This window comes from Phyllostomus discolor, chromosome 8 (assembly GCF_004126475.2).
Source record: "Phyllostomus discolor isolate MPI-MPIP mPhyDis1 chromosome 8, mPhyDis1.pri.v3, whole genome shotgun sequence".
In the NCBI taxonomy this organism is placed as follows: domain Eukaryota; kingdom Metazoa; phylum Chordata; class Mammalia; order Chiroptera; family Phyllostomidae; genus Phyllostomus; species Phyllostomus discolor.
The window spans coordinates 95862182-95878299 of NC_040910.2; the positions used below are offsets into that span (position 1 = coordinate 95862182).

Genomic DNA, 16118 nt, shown 5'->3' on the forward strand with positions numbered 1-16118 from the left:
AATAAAGTTGTTATGCACGTTCACACATAGGTCTTTGTGTGGATATATGTTGTCATTGCTTTTGAGTAAATGATTAGGAGTGGGACTGCTGAATCCTGTGGTAGATAGATGTTTCACTTTGTGATGTTCCTCATCCTTTTCTTCTGCTTTCCTAAAGTCTAGTAGCAAGTAGAGCTCAAGTAAGCTCTGAAGTGCCAACTGGGGAGGGAAAAGGAGGAGTGGTGGGCTGTTCTGATGTGGTTCAGATGGGGCTGGTTTTGGAAAGAAACAAGTCTGGGGAGGGGGTGGGGGTGAGTAGATATAAGGAGGAAGCACAGTTCAAAGACGAGCCCACCAGTTTATGTCGGAACATCTGGACTTACCTCCCAGGCTCTATGCTTCCTAGTCATAAGACTGAGAAATTAACGTATTAACTTATAGATATGTGAAATGTAGGCAATTATATTTACCTTTCATTAGGTGGTTTGTTCAAGATTTTCTAAACCAAAGGATTTCTTCAGATTATGGTGTTAGTTTAGGAAGAACACAGTAAATATCAGCTCTTAACCATTCTGGTTGAGGATGACGTGGAGGAGGGTCGTGGCAGCGGGGTTGCTGGTGATGATACAACAGATTTTTCTCTTTATGCTATGTAACTCAACCTTTTGACCTTTAACAAGATAGTATGTAAGTGAAGTGGGGAGATCAGGCCATTCTTGATATCAGGGTACAGACTCCTTCAAGAATCTGATAAAAGTGAGAAACTCCCTCCAGAAAATGGTCCCTTGCCCACAGAATTTTTGGAGAGAGTTCATAGACCCCTTGAACACCACTCACAGAACCCAGTTTTAAGAATGCCGATTTATAGAAAGCAGTGAGCAAAAACATGAAAATCTAGTTTACCTGTATAAAAATAATTCAACTATGGGTACTTATACAAATATGTTATATTTCCATACCATATGGTACAGATATATTTTACTTATATCAGATTGGCCTTGCTATAAATTTGATTTGGTTATAAAACTAAACTGTTGATGCAGTCTCCATATTTATCATTCCTTGTTCATGTGGTACAGTGCTTGCTGTCTGTTCACAGCTTTAAAAGGAAAAATGAGAGAGAATGTTTCTTAAGAGCTAGTATCCTGCCTCCATGGTTTCATCTGTTAAAGTGATTATTTCCCAGGTTGCAAACTGTGTGCTGTAATAGAATAAAGTGGTAGGTGAGAAGCTGCAAAGCAGAGTGCAAGGTGTTCAGGCTTCAAAAGACAGACCTGGGCTAGCAACCCAGCTCCTTCACCACTTACCAGAGTTCTACCTTAGCAAGCTCTTGAAGCTCTGGCCTTCACTAACTTCATCAATGAGTGGGAATAACAATACCAATTTAGGGGGTTTCTATGAAGATTAGGGACAAAGCAAACAAAACGTTCAGGCTGTGTTGGATGTTAAATAATGGTGCTAATATTATGGTGAGCCCTTTGTGTTACACAACAGCAGCTCTGCTGCCCCGGGCTCCCAATGCAATATAATCAAACGGGCATAACAGTCCTGATTTCAAAGGACGACTGCTTATTCTATGGGGGAAAGTAGCAAATGCCAAAGGCTAAAGACTGTTGACACCACCTTAGGGATGCAAGGGAGCTAGACAGGAGGTTATGAGGTGTCTGGCCTTTGCTAGTCCATTGAAGCAAGACTTCTGAATGACACTTTGTTAGCTTTTCAGGAGGCCAGTGTGTGGCATCTAAGGTCTTAATCTGGAACTAACACCTGCAGGGGAAAACCCTGAACAATGACGTGTTTTCCTTACTGCTAGTTTCCTTGTTTTTTCTTTCTCTGGTCTAGTGAATACAAAGATTAATTAATCTTCTAGCAGGGTTGTTTCTTGCAAGAATATATTTTCATGTTTGTATGAGTGCCATCACCTTCTCTGACTTCTTTGGAAAGAACAGAAACATTCTGTAAGTCACATCCACCGATTTGCAGGCTAAAGAAACGAGCATTCAGCGGAAGTCAACGGGGTGTGATGGCAAAAGCAGTGCTAGGGAATCAAGGAATCTGGATCTGGTCTTCATCACCATGTCCGAATTTATATGAAAAGGGCCAATGGCTCTGCCCTAGTCTCCACACTTTTAAAGTACAGCAAGTCGGCCTTGGGCGTGCGTGAGCTTTGATCGCACTCGTGATAACCGGTGATCAGGCGACACCCCAGTAGGACGGCGCCTAGAAGCCTTGCCTAGCCAGGGACGGCTCCGGCTGGGGGCTGCGGCGCCGCGCTGGGAACCGAGGATTGCGCGCGCAGCTCCTCCGCCGCCTCTGGAGCCCAGCGTCTCCGTTGCCAGGAGAACTGGGAGCGGCGCGCTTTCCGGCGGAGTCGCGGCGCGTTGCGGCTGTCATGGCGGCTGCCGTCTGGAACACTGACACCGGGGAGGCTGTATATCGCTCCCGGGACCCCGTGCGCAACTTGCGCCTCCGGTAGTCGCCTGGTCCCAGAGCCCCGGGCTTTTATGCTCTCAGATCATTCGAGCCTGAACTTCACTTCTCAGTGTTCGGCGGCCCCCACTTCCGCTAACAGTCCCCTTCACTGCCTCCGCGGTCTCCCTCCGTCTCCCCACTGCCCTGCACCCTCCCCACTCACAGCTTGCAGACCCACACACGCGCACCCAGATTCCTGGGAGCCCAGTGTTCCCAGGACACTCCTTCACCCTCACTCTTCCCCTTCGGACCCGGCGCCCCACTCAACACCCCTCAGTTGTGTGCACCCCGCACACCTTGTTGTTGTGTTTCCCCCATCTTTGCCTGGTGTTCATCTCCAGACTGCTGTGGGGTCTTTTAATGAGTATTTTGGTCTTCTCTTTTCCTGGCAGAGTCCACTTGCAAAGAATCACATCAAGCAACTTCCTCCACTACCAGCCTGCTGCCCAGCGCGGGAACGACCTCATAGACTTGGCCACTTTCAGGCCCCACCCAACCGCTAGTGGGTGTTTGATGGTGATGTGTCCCCCTGGGTACCTGGGACGGGACTAGGGTGGTAGTAACCTGTTAAAACGGAATAGACCCAGGGCTGTAGTCCGAGAAAAGGCATGCAGAGGTTGGGTTCTTTGCCCAAGGTCACATGGTTGGTAACTGTTGAAGGCTTGATTAGGCCATTTTAACTGCTGTGTTATGTTGTGTATGAAAATTGAATGGGAACGAGTCTTGCCATCAAGTGCTGATCTTACTTGCCGTTAAATGGAGTGAAGTAACAAAGGCCATACTTTAGATATAATATACATTTTCCTGGCAACCTAAATTTCATTTGTGTCATTTTTTTCCTAAGAGAAAATATGCTCCAAATTCTAAATATACATATAGACACTTGTTAAATGATTTTAAAAGTTGAGGTCTGCTTGGAAAACATGCCTATTAACATCAACTGTGCTCTTGCGGTTTTCCTTCTGTGAGAAGGCAGAAGAGTGAGGAAGAGAGGACAGCATGCGTCTGTTAGGCCTCTGGTATCTGCTTTAGTTTGTGTTAAAAAGTAGTCCTGAGCGAGAGTGTGGGCTGGTGGGAGGGGCAGCATGTGTCTCTGCAAAGGGCATACTCAGACAGGAGTGTGTTAGTTTTGTTTTTTATATAATCATTTATTTACCTTTCCTCTTCTCTCCTGATACTTGGTCTGAAGGTTACAGTGTTTGTGATCTAGATATATGGTTTCGGGAATAGTAAAGATTAAAATGCCAGGGTTCCTTCTAAGCAAATGTAGACCATTAGGATTGAGGAAGAGCTATTCAGCCTATATCTCAATTTGAGCTCCTGACATTGAATTAGATTAAATGATTCCTTGAAGGCATGTCTTCCTCTTATTGAAATGAGAGAAGTGAGTAAGACTTCTTGGGTCTTAATCCTGGCTTCTACACAAGCACAACCTCTCCAACCTTTGTGCAGAATGAGTGCTTCATAAATCACTGCGCTCCAGCTGGTTTTGTGGCGAATGTAAGAGCAGGACTTTGATGATAACTAACCGCAGAGCAAGAAGTGGTGCTGGCTTTGCTCAGACCTTTGACTCACCCTGTTGTCTTTGGAGGTGGACACCGCCCAGATGAAGAGGAAGAGGAGGAGGTCTTGATTGGATGGCAGGAGAAGCTCTTTAGCCAGGTGAGCCAGTGTCACTCACTTGTCTGCTCAGTCTACCTCCACCTGGTCCGCCTCCACCTGCCTGGTGGCAGGGATAGATTCCTCAAACAGGCTGACAGACTGATTTCTAGAAAGCTTGTAGCCGGGGCAGTGCAGCATAGCAACTGCCATTACCCAGTTTTGTGGTCCTCTTCACCTCTTTTCACTTCTGGGCCACATGTCATCAGTAACGTCAGGCTTGGATTAGATCACCACTCTGGTTCCTTTGAACTCCTACACCCTTTGGATGCCCTGCCCTCCATTAGTTTAGACAAATGAGAATTGGCTACAAAAACATGTTGGATTGTATAAGCCCTGTAAAAATACTTTCATTAAATAGTTGTAGGAACAAAAGTTTGACATAGTCTCAGTAGATCTGTCTTTCCTCGTGACCTCAGTTTGAAGTAGACCTGTACCAAAATGAAGCAGCCTGTCAGAGCCCTCTGGATCATCAGTACCGTCAGGAGATCCTAAAGCTGGAGGATTCCGGAAGAAGGAGGAACCGACGAATCTTTACCTACACTGACTCTGATAGATACACCAACTTGGAGGAGGTATTGTTCTTTCCAAGGTTCCATAGCTACCTTCTCCTTTGCCTCCCTGAGTTTTCTGGCCTCACTGGGTTCTGGGTGTTAAATTGGGAGCCTATTAAGGGGTGGCAGAGCCAGTCTAGGAACTGACCTATGCTGCTGGCAGCCAAGCTGGAGTAGTGTGGGCAGAGTGTACAGGTGGTGTGGCTTCATCCCTTCTTCTCCTGCCCAGGGGGCCAGGAGGAGCCGGCAGTGTCCCTGAGGATAGGCTTGCAGTCTGCAAACCCAGAGAAGCGACCACTGGGCTCGACTTCTTCCGTGCATCATGAGATAGGACGGGTGGGTGGGGTCTAGGATCACCTAGATCAGTGGTTTTCCACCTTTCTCCTCTTATGGCACACATAAACTGATTACCAAAATTCTGCGGCACACCAGTAAATCCATTTTTTGCCAATCTGATGAAAAATATAGGTATAGTTTTGATTCATTCACACCGGATGGCTATTGTTGTGTTGGCTGTTGTCAGTTTTTTATTTGACAGTCTAAGGGAAAAGAGATCAGTGCCCTGACTAAAGAGTCAGGTACTGTATGTTTTAAAAATTCTTGCGGCACACTGGTTGAAACTTGCTGATGTAGATAAAATTGACCAGGGGATTCAGCCGCAACTCTGAGTGTGTAGGGTTGAACAGGAATTCAATTCAGCCAATGGCTTCTGTCCTCAGTTGCCTCAGTTATCCCAGCACACCCTGGTGGACTTGTTTAACATTTTCTTTAGTTACTGCCTGATACATTCTGTTCTCTCAGAGATTTTAAACCATTTAAGGGAGGATAGAGGTACTATTTCATGATTTTTGTCTATCCCCTTGTAGATCTCTCCAAGGAATACTTGTTAAGGGAAAATTTTTGAAATATTGATGCTTTTATTAAGAAAGCTCTAGGTTGGTATTGCATACAATTTGGGTTGTCCTTTATGGAAAAGTGAATAAAGTTACAGTTAGGGCTTAGTTCCCATGTGCGGATTTCCCACAGAACACTTGCACCCCATGGGGGTCCTCCAACTTCCTAGTTAATGTCCACACCTACCAGGCACACTCACCCAACCTCTTGTTGGTCTGCTCTCCGGAACTGCAGCTCTTTTAACATTAGCATAAATAAATGCATTTCTGAAGGTTGATGTGCTGCTGAAAGCTTAGGGCAGAGCAAGGCATGATAGCAATCTTCTTTGGCTTGTTCGTGCCGCAGCTCCCCTCCATTTGCATGTATGTGATGAGGTATGATTTTAGGTTGGGTCCTGGATGAGGCTTCAGAAGGAAGACTTCCCTGTGGGTACTCGGTCCCCTGTGGCCCTGGCCAACTGGGTTCCACAGGGCTGCTCTCTTTCCCAGCACTGTCAGAAAATGACCACCGCAACCAGGGAGGTGCCATCATTCCTGGTCGAGCGAATGGCAAATGTCAGGCGGCGCCGGCAGGACAGGCGAGGGATGTGAGTGCGTGGGGACCGTGGGGGGCCTTGTGGTCCTCCCATGGCATCGTTCGCGGCAAGTCCACCGGCTGGAGCTCCCCGTTGTGCAGCAGACCTCCACCTGGGTGTGCTCCCCTGTGCTCCTCCTTCAGGCTCTTCAGGGGGTGGCAGGGAACTGACCCTTCCTGTGGTGTCTCCCAGGGAGGGTGGCATCCTCAAGTCACGAATTGTCACCTGGGAACCCTCGGAAGAATTCATCAGGAACAACCATGTCATCAACACCCCTCTTCAGACCATGTACATCATGGCAGACCTGGGGCCCTATGGCAAGTGAGTGAAGCTCCCGCTGCCCAGCTCGAGTCTTGGTCCGCGTCCCCTGTCACTAGTGGTCCTCTACCTGTTGCAGTCATCCTGGGGTATGTGGGAGGGAAGGACTTTCCCCTTTTTATTTTTCTTGGTTGTTCTCAGAAGAAAGTCCTTTGTGCGGTAGTTCTCACTACAGCCTCTGTCTTCTCCCTGGCGTGGTCTGACTACCTCTTCCTCCTTCCCTGGACATGGGACCAGTGATCCTGAGCCTTGCTGGTTTCCTGGTTTCTAGGCTTGGCTATAAGAATTGTGAACATGTCCTCTGTACTCTGAAGGTGGACAGCAATGGTGTGATCACAGTAAAACCTGACTTCACTGGTCTCAAAGGACCCTACAGGTGAGGAGAGAACGAAAGGGGTGGCAGAGCCTGGCAGTTTCCCCCTTGGCTGCACTCCTTGCCCCAGTTGAGGAGCTGCACAGAAAGCCCCTCGTCTGTTCCAACTTTTTAATTCCCAGGTGGTGGTTCGTGTTCTGTTCTGGGTCCCTGACCCCTTGCATACTGGGAGTCTGTTCTCAGAACATGTGTGCCTCACTACACCTGTTTGAAAGTGATAACTTCACTTCAGCTGTATAGTTACGTGAAAATAATTCTCTGTGCTGCTGGATGTAGGGACTGACCAGAATGGGGTGAGATCAACTCAGCTAGGTCTTTTCCTCTGCGCTAACTGCTCTTTATCTCTGTGTCCTGGAATAACAGAACTGTGCACTAGAAACCACCTAGCCCCTCCTGTGCGTTTCTTAGGTGAGAGGACTGGGTGCCCGGGATGTCGTGCTTTAGGGTTTCACCAGGACTTTGAGACAGAAATGGCCCCAGAGCCTATACTCTCTGAGTCTAGTCTGGTGCCCTTGCTTTACCAGTTTGTTTCCCTGTGCCAGGCATCATTCTGGCCATCGCCGTCAGCACACACTCTACATGAGGTGTGCGGGCAGTGACAGCTCATCCCTGGGCTGGATCTGGACGGCCCCATCTCTTGTCATTAGAGTCGGTCCCTCTGTGGCTTTGACCTTGCAGAATTGAGACCGAGGGGGAGAAGCAGGAGCTGTGGAAGTACACCATCGACAACGTGTCCTCCCTTGCGCAGCCGGAGGAGGAGGAGCGGGAGCAGCGTGTGTTCAAGGATGTAAGAGCTAATTCCTTCCAAGTACCGAAGGTGTGAGCCTCGGCACCGGGGGGCTGAGACCTTGTCTGAGGTGAATGTGCGTAGTTGCAGGGGCTGCTCTTCATGGCTCTCTCCTGACTCAGGAAGTGTTGCTGACATATCAGACCCAAGTTTTTGACCATATTAGAATAGCGTCTCCATCATCATAACAGCCATTTCTTGGAGCCATATTCTGGGCTAGCTGTTTCCCATACTTTATTTCCTTTAGACTGTACAACAACTCTTTGAGGTAAATTCTTTTATTGCTACCATTTATAAGTGAGGAAACAGACTGAGAAGCTAAGCAGTCCGCCCAAGGCTGTGTAGCTTGTACATATGGGAACCAGGGTTTGGTCCGAGGCCAGTGGATTCCACAGCCCCTACGCTCCACTTTAAAATGTCAGTGGCCGGGGTGCTTAGGCCTCCAGTTCTCAGTGGCGTTTCCCATTAGGGCTCTTTTCCACCCGTTCAGAACTGAACCCTGGTCTGGCTTGGGTCACATCTTGGGTTTGGTTTGTTTTTCTTCCTCAGCTCTATGGCCGGCACAAGGAGTACCTCAGCAGCCTGGTGGGCACCGACTTTGAGATGGTGAGTCCCTGGCTGCCTGCAGCACCGTGACTGGGTTCAGCCAGAGTGCGCCGACTGGCTGTCGTAGCGCCTCCCCTCAGGGTCCCCCAGACACACTCTGCCGTGTCAAAGGAGTGGCACTCAGTGTCAGGTCCTCCGAGGATGGGCCGCAGAGGTGCTGGTGCCCTCCACACCCCCCGACCTGCCCCGCTTCTCTCTGCCTTAGACGGTCCCCGGCGCCTTCCGGCTCTTTGTGAACGGAGAGGTAGGTAAGTGTCTTGCCAGACAGAGATGACAGAGATGTCTTAAGCTGGGTCGTGTGCCCCAGTGGAGTGTGACGTAATCCACCCGGCCCCCCGGAGGCCTTCGGTTGTCCTCAGTGCTTGGAAAACTCGGCCACGAGCCTTTCCTGGAAACAGGAAAGAGTTCCTGGCCCTTGAGGGACTTTCTTCCAGAAGGTACAGACCCCTTAGGCCTGGGTGGGTGCCACGGGTGGCAGGGAAGAAGCTGAAAATAGGTTCCTGTGTCCTTAGTTTCAGCCCAAGGCTACGAGTATGACAATCTCTACGTCCACTTCTTTGTGGAATTACCAGCTGGTAGTAAGTGATATTCATGAGTCTTCTTTCTTTCTTTCTTTCTTTCTTTTTTTTTTTTTGCTTGTCTTTTTACATATTTTTAATTTTTAAAATATATTTTATTGATTATGCTATTACAGTTATCCCATTTCCCCCTTCACTCCCCTCCACCCTGCACACCCCCTCCCACCCATATTCCCCCCTTTAGTCATGTCCATGTGTCATACTTACAAGTTCTTTAGCTTCTACATTTCCCATACTATTCTGACCCTCCCCCTATTTTCAACCTACAATCTATGCTACTTATTCTCTGTACCTTTTCCCCCTCTCTCCTCCTCCCACTCCCCTGTTGCTAACCCTCCATGTGATCTCCATTTCTGTGGTTCTGTTCCTGTTCTAGTTGTTGGCTTAGTTTCTTTTGGTTTTGCTTTAAGTGTGGTTGTTAATAATTGTGAGTTTGCTGTCCTTTTACTATACGTTTTTTTTTATCTTCTTTTCTTAGATAAGTCCCTTTAACATTTCATAAAATAATGGCTTGGTGATGATGAACTCCTTTAACTTGACCTTATCTGTGAAGCACTTTATCTGCCCTTCCATTCTAAATGAAAGCTTTGCTGGATAGAGTAATCTGGGATATAGGTCCTTGTCTTTCATAACTTGGAATACTTCTTTCCAGCCCCTTCTTGCCTGTAAGGTCTCTTTTGAGAAATCAGCTGACAGTCTGATGGGAACTCCTTTGTAGGTAACTGTCCCCTTATCTCTTGCTGCTTCCAGGATTCTCACCTTCATTTTCACCTTGGCTAATGTAATTATGATGTGCCTTGGTATGTTCCTCCTTGGGCCCAACTTCTTTGGAACTCTCTGAGCTTCCTGGACTTCCTGGAAGTGTATTTCCTTTGCCAGAATGGGGAAGTTCTCCTTTATTATTTGTTCAAATATGTGTTCAATCTGTTGCTTTTCCTCTTCCCCTTCTGGTACCCCTGTAATTCGGATGTTGGAACGTTTAAAGATGTCCTGGAGGTTCCTGAGCTTCTTCTCGTTTTTTTGAAGTCTTATTTCTCCATTCTTTCCTGTTTGGTTGTTTTTTTCTTCCTTCTGGTCCACTCTATTGTTTTGAATCCCAGTTTCCTTCCCATCACTATTGGTTCTCTGTGTTTTTTCCTTCATTTCTTTTATGGTAGCCTGCATTTTTTCATCTAATTTGCACCTAAAATCAACCAATTCTGTGAGCTTCCTGATCACCAGTGTTTTTGAACTATGCATCTGATAGATTGGCTATCTCTCAGTTGCTTAAAATGATGAGTCCTGGGGCATTGATCTGTTCTTCTGTTTGAGACATCTCTCTCTCCCCCTCTCTCTCTCTTTTTTTTGGTCTGGTCGCTCCTATTATGGTGAGGGGCAGAACCTTAGGTGTTCACCAGGGCTGGGCACCCCAGTCACTAGATTGTGACGTTGTATGTGGGGGCGGGGGCGGGAGGGAACGATGGTGGTAGCTCCGTTCTCCGTGGGACCTCAGTCCCTTCTCTGGGATCCTGGGTTGCACGCTCTGCCCTGCTCCACACTCGCTGCCTCACTGGTTCTGCCAGCTGCCGCTTGCATACTCAGGGTTCATCCGCTACGATCTTGCACGCCCCAGATGCCTTACGTGCTCCCGGTTGCCTTATGCGCCCAATTCTCCGTTTTCCATGCCGTGACCCGCGCTGCAACCCGTGCCCGGCAGCTCCTTTCCACCCCTCCTACCGGTCTTGAAGAATGGGTCTACTTCAACTTCTTGGCTGTCCGACTTCCATTCAGATAAATTCTCTGTCAGTTCTGGGTGTTATTCTGCATCTAAATTGTTGTTGTTCCAATCTTGGTTGTGCGTGGAGGTACGGTGCATCCACCTATGCCTCCATCTTGGCCGGAAGTCCCATGAGTCTCCTTTCTTATACCCATTCTGAGAATTTTCTACAGGCCTCTGGTCAGGCTTCCTTCCCTGCTCCTGCTTGAAAACTGTCATTGTTCTTTTCAAGGCCCTAGGGCACTTCCAGGTTGTCAAATCTGGTGACTTCTGTGCTGTCACCTTATTTGACCTCTCAGCAGCATTTGACAAGGCTCCCTTCTCCTCACTGAAACTCTTCTCTTGGCCGCTGGCTCCATGCCTCTCACGAGAGAAAAGAGAAGCAGGATTGGCGGGTCGTCAGCCCCTTGGCGGATTCCTCACCTTCCATTAATCTTGCACTATTCAAGTGTCCAAGGCTGGGCCTTTGGAAATAGTTGTTTTCTTTTTAATCCTCACTCAAGGACATTTTTTCATCTCTTTTACACAGAGAGGGAGGATGGGGCAGGGGCAGAGAAACGTCGACTGGTTGCCTTCTTCTATGTCCTGACTGGGGAGCAAAGCAAGACTGGGCCTTTTGAGGACCATTTCCTGTGTCTGAAACCCTTTCTGTCATATCTTTGAGCGACTGGTTCTTCTTGAGTTCAGGTCTCAGCCTAAGTGTCCCCTCTGAGAGGTCTTCCCTCAGCATGCAGTCGGAATGAGCCTCCAGGCCACTCGGTCCCTTACCCTGTTTCAGGTTCAGCATGGCATTGTTCTCTCCCTGATGGCCTCTTGTCGGTTTGTCCATCTCCCTCCCACTGGCACGTTAGGTCCATGAGAGACAGAGAACTTTGCTATGTGGTCACCACGATGTCCCCAGTGCGTGTCACAGCATTGAGCAGGCTCTCAGTAAATGCATATGAGTGGCAGATTGTGAGAATGAGTGAGGGAGGGAGCTGTGTCTGTTTCTCAGCGACTCGCCCTCCTCTGGCTTTCAGACTGGTCAAGCCCAGAGTTCCAGCAGCTCTCGGGAATAACACAGACCTGTGCCACCAAGTCCCTGGGAATGGTATGGAAACTGGGAAGGGCGACGTGGAAGGGCACAGGACTCTGACCCTGGGGTGGCAGCTGAAGATGTATCAGGCCCACAGCCACACCCCCTAGGCAGATTCCAGAGTCGGGTCCAGCCCTTCTGTGGGGCTCTGCGGGGCTGCTTAGTCCTGCAGCTCTCTGGCAGCTTTTGTGAGAATGGTGGGAGCTGGTAATTGGGTCTCCTTTGCCTCAGCCTTTTATTTCCCAGCTGGGGTGATCATTTTTTTTCCCTTTGTGAACGTGGCCTTGGCCACAGGGAGAATAAATTTCAGGTGAGGCCTTCCTTGCCTACCCCCCGACACTGAGTATAAAATGACACTCCTCTGTTTTAGGACAAAGTGGCCTACTTCTCTTATCCATTCACATTTGAGGCCTCCTTCCTCCACGAGGACGAATCAGCTGGTGAGTAGCTCAGCAGCTGAGGGATCCCAGGCCTTGGGTCTGCTCAGGCAGCGCCCGCTCCCGGCAGAGGCCTCCTGTGACCTGGCTGCTTCTCTCACTTGCTCCCAGAGGCTCTCCCGGAGTGGCCTGTGCTCTACTGCGAGGTCCTCTCCCTGGACTTCTGGCAGAGGTACCGTGTGGAAGGCTACGGGGCTGCGGTGCTGCCTGCCACCCCAGGTGACCTGTTGTCCCTGCCCTCCTGTGGCCCACATGCTCTAGATCCTAGGAGCACAACTAACGCTTCCAAAAGATTCGGCCGCTTCCAGTGAGGAGGATGGGTAGTTAGGAATTAGAAGCATTTAACTCGCAAGAGTCCCTACTCCTGTTGAGGAATCGCCCCCCTTTCCTAGAGACAACTGAGTGGAAGTGCAGCTAACTGTGAAGCCGAGCGGCCGGAGTGCCCCTGGAACTGCTCCGTGCGCCTCTGATTTGAGCTGCAGCCTAGAGGGAGAGGCTGCTTGGCAGAGTGCGTCAGCATTCGTTTTCGAACAGCAGCCACTCGTGTACTGCGCGCCTGGCCCTGTGCTAGGTGCTGCTCCTTCACCCTCCCAGCTGCCCTGGGAGCGCAGGTGTTGTTGCTTCCATCTTACTCGATGGGAATGAGCCTCGGGGAGGTTGAGAAACTTAGGCTGGGTGCGCAGGTAGTAACGGGCAGGGCTGAGACTGGAATGTCTGTCTGATTAATTTCCAAATGGGCGCCCTACACCACCGCCGTGATCATCTTCACCAGAGGGCAGACTGTCACCAGAACAGGTGTTGTAGTGGTGGCTAGGCCAGTGTCAGCGCTGGGGAGTCGGCAAGGCACCGCGTGGCCTTCCTGGCCCTGGCCTCATTTTCCTCGTCCTGCACAGGCTCTCACACCCTGACGGTCTCCACGTGGAGACCCGTGGAGCTTGGCACGGTGGCTGAGCTGAGGAGGTTCTTCCTTGGTGGGTCTCTGGAACTGGAGGACCTGTCCTATGTGCGGATACCAGGAACCTTCAAGGTGATTTCTGTCTCTCGGGAGAGTTCGTGCCGGGAACTTATGTTCCTGTCTCATCTGTTGAAGGTGGGATCTGGGTTAGGGCCCCTTAACTGTTCATTGCTTCATCATTACTTCGCCCCTTCCTTCCTGTTGCTTAAGCTGGAAGTCATAGGTGCCTTTTCCACCAGGTGCAAATACCTACACTGCTCTCCTAGCAGATCTCTGGAAAATTGTGTACTTGAGATTTCCCTAGGTTCCCGTCAGAATAACCTACCCCTCCTTCCAGCCCATCCCTGAGGCCCCTGTAGCCGATAGCTGAGGTGGGGACGATCAGCAGGGCTTCTCCTCGAGGAGGTTGGAATGTTCTGTCCTTTCAGGCTGGGAGCCCAGGGTTAGCCTTGAGGTGATGGAGTCCGGGTGCTGGCACGAGGTTTCCCCAGCACAACCGGTTTCCCTGAGAATGGGACTAGCACTGGGAGTGAGGCCAGCACGGTGCCTGGGGTCCCGGGGCTGCAGAAACCTGATGCTGTCTAACCATACGCCACAGGGGGAGCGTCTGAGCCGCTTTGGGCTCCGTACAGAGACCACAGGTAGCGTCACCTTCCGCCTGCACTGTCTGCAGCAGTCCAGGTGAGTGACCCTGGCCCTCTGCCTTGGGGCTCCTTCTCCCTGAGGCTGGAGAGCAGCCTTGACCATGTGGCACACTCCCCTGCAGGGCCTTCATGGAGTCCAGTTCTCTCCGGAGAAGGATGCGGAGTGTGTTGGACCGTCTGGAAGGATTTAGCCAGCAGAGTTCCGTTCACAATGTGCTGGGTAGGTTCCCCTCCCCCCAAGCTGGCCACATAGGGTCAGCATGGGCCGTGCTCCTCCCCACACCATGGCAGCTGACTCCTGTACTTGCTCCCATCACAGAGGCCTTCCGTCGCGCCCGGCGCCGCATGCAGGAGGCCCGAGGAAGCCTTCCCCAGGACCTAGTGAGCCCCTCGGGAACCGTGGTCTCCTAGCTTGCTGCAGCGCTGTCCCTCTGTGCAAGAGGACACGGCGGGTGATAGCCACGGCGGGTGCTCTCCCACCTCCTCACCTTTCTTATTAGAGCCATTATTAGAGACGTGCCGAGAACCGGAAGAGCTGAGGAAACCCCAGGCCAGCCCCTCTGCCTAGTCTGCAGGCTCTCCTCCCTGCCACGTGGCAGTTAACCAGAGACCCTGTGGCCCCCATATTCGTGTTTCAGCCACTGCAAGTGGGAGGCACAACAAGACAGGGTTTCTGGTTTGAGACTGGTTTGGGATAACCCCATAGTTAGTTCTGTCCTCAGCATAGCCTCTTTTCTGGCTTGTCTCCCAGACACAGTAGCTGTGGGCTGTGGGCGCCTCCTCCCCCACAACCTCTTTACAAGTGGAGCCTCAAGAAAGGGGGAAAGTGAGGGAGACCTCCCATTCCCCGCCCAGGAGTCTCAGCCTCTTCTCTGCAGGGGGGCTTCGTCCTACTGCTTGAGGCTCGTTGCGTTTGAGATACCACTGTTTCTGGAGCAAATGAAGGCTGCAGGCGGTTTCCAGTGCTTTCTGCTAGCTGGGTAGTATCTTTTATTGTGAATTTATACATAAAAGCTTTTTATACTGACTGATGTTCTGTGGGTTATTTGCCTGCTGAGGTCTCTGGCATGGCCGAGGTATTCTCCATACTGTCAGGGCCCCTGGCATTGCTGCCCTTCCCCCTTTCTGCCTTTTCCTACTCTAGAGTGTTCCTTTTGATTCTCTTCACTCAGCCCCCGGGAGAGGCTTAGACGTTAGTGCCAGCTTGCCTTGGCAGCAGACCTCTTAACCATTTGCAGCAAAGCATGGGACTGAGGTCACGCCCTCCCCAACCCAACACAGAAAGCAGCTCCTGCCCTCAGCAGAGCTTTATTGGCAGAAGCAGAGCATGCTCCCCAGCCTGCAGGCTCCCAAGGAGGATCATGGGGTGGCCAGAGGCTGGGACTGTGGTCTCCCAGTCATGGGCCGATGCTGGGGATGGGCTGGGAAATACACTGTAAGACAGTGGCTGGAAACACTCCAGGTGACTTCTTGCAGAGGTCTCGAGATCTCCTCGCTTGGCTCCCAAGGCAGGTAGGTTCACTGCTGCTGGGCACCCTACCTATCAAACTCGCAGCCAAAGAACCAGCTCTGAGCTGTAGCCAGCAAAAGCATCAGCAGCATGTGGTTGCTCCAGGGGGGAAGGTAAACTTGGGGTCTTCCCGAGGTTCCCTGTCTCCAAGCCTGGAGGCCTGGGGTGGAGTCCTGTGGAAGCAGCAGAAGTGGACGTGTCAGAAACGTGCTGGACGTCCAGAAATGAATGGGTGTTGATGACTAAGCTAAGGCTAGTTGGGTCCTTCCTAAGGCAGTCCCCCATCCCCCGAGTTCTAGGCCCTGGGTGGGATTCACTGTCACCCCAGATGCCAGCACACTGGGAAGCCACTAGGAACGAGGACACTCCCCAGTGACGAGCTCGGTTGCCCCTGCTCAGAGGTCTAAGAGGACTTGGCCGTCCCATCTGGGGAAGGAAGTGAGGACCTGACCCAGCCCAGGGCTCTTCAGGGAGGGCCTCCCGTACCTGCAGAAGCCTCATCTGCCTCGCCAGGCTGACAGGTTCAACCTGGGGATTCTGCTGCAGTCCACGAAGTCCTGGGGGTAGGTGTTGGCCCTGAAGATGTCCCTCGAAACGGTGGTGATGCCAGTATTGTCGCACACAATTCGAGACAAGGAAATCTGTCTCAGGGCCCTGCGCTGTCTCTTGGTGAAAACACCTCGTTTCTGCCACCAGAACCTTCCAAGACAGTGGAGAGATGTGAGTGACGGCTGAGGAGGAATTAGTACATATAATGAGCACCTGTGTTGTGCCAGGTACATCGTTTCATCCAATTCTCACAAAATTCCTGCAAAATAACCTAGCATTCCCATTTTATAAGTAAAGACACCAGTTCAGTGGTCAAGTAAGTGGCCGAGTATTAAATGCACAGTAATGTAGGTGGCCAGGGCTGTATTTGAACCTAGGTAAAGTTCAAATGTAAATAA

The 16118-nt window shown here is 50.6% G+C and overlaps 1 protein-coding gene across 3 annotated transcripts; it reads left to right on the forward strand.

The window, feature by feature from the left end:
- The first annotated feature begins 1872 nt into the window (after positions 1 to 1872).
- Positions 1873 to 14688, forward strand: MKS1 (MKS transition zone complex subunit 1). Of its 3 annotated transcripts, none has more exons than XM_036033681.1 (18): positions 1873 to 1937; positions 2844 to 2953; positions 4043 to 4113; positions 4530 to 4685; positions 6047 to 6144; positions 6325 to 6453; positions 6722 to 6826; positions 7502 to 7610; positions 8160 to 8216; positions 8422 to 8464; positions 8729 to 8794; positions 11570 to 11640; positions 11996 to 12065; positions 12174 to 12281; positions 12956 to 13089; positions 13616 to 13698; positions 13784 to 13881; positions 13981 to 14688. In XM_036033681.1, exons 1-18 carry the CDS (start codon positions 1888 to 1890, stop codon positions 14070 to 14072), a joined length of 1650 nt encoding a protein of 549 aa, XP_035889574.1. In that variant the 5' UTR covers positions 1873 to 1887; the 3' UTR covers positions 14073 to 14688. The 3 variants fall into 3 exon arrangements, with proteins under 3 accessions (XP_035889574.1, XP_028376209.1, XP_035889575.1); XM_028520408.2 differs by lacking the exon at positions 1873 to 1937 and adding an exon at positions 2302 to 2451; XM_036033682.1 differs by lacking the exons at positions 1873 to 1937; positions 13616 to 13698; positions 13784 to 13881; positions 13981 to 14688 and adding exons at positions 2302 to 2451; positions 13446 to 13598.
- The last annotated feature ends 1430 nt before the right edge of the window (positions 14689 to 16118 follow it).

Excerpts from the sequence above, each read along its gene's own strand:
- MKS1 (XM_028520408.2), top strand. The coding sequence starts at position 2,372 with ATGGCGGCTGCCGTCTGGAACACTGACACCGGGGAGGCTGTATATCGC. Across the intron at positions 6,454-6,721 it reads GACCTGGGGCCCTATGGCAA|GCTTGGCTATAAGAATTGTG; the intron begins GTGAGTGAAGCT and ends CCTGGTTTCTAG. Across the intron at positions 11,641-11,995 it reads CCACCAAGTCCCTGGGAATG|GACAAAGTGGCCTACTTCTC; the intron begins GTATGGAAACTG and ends CCTCTGTTTTAG.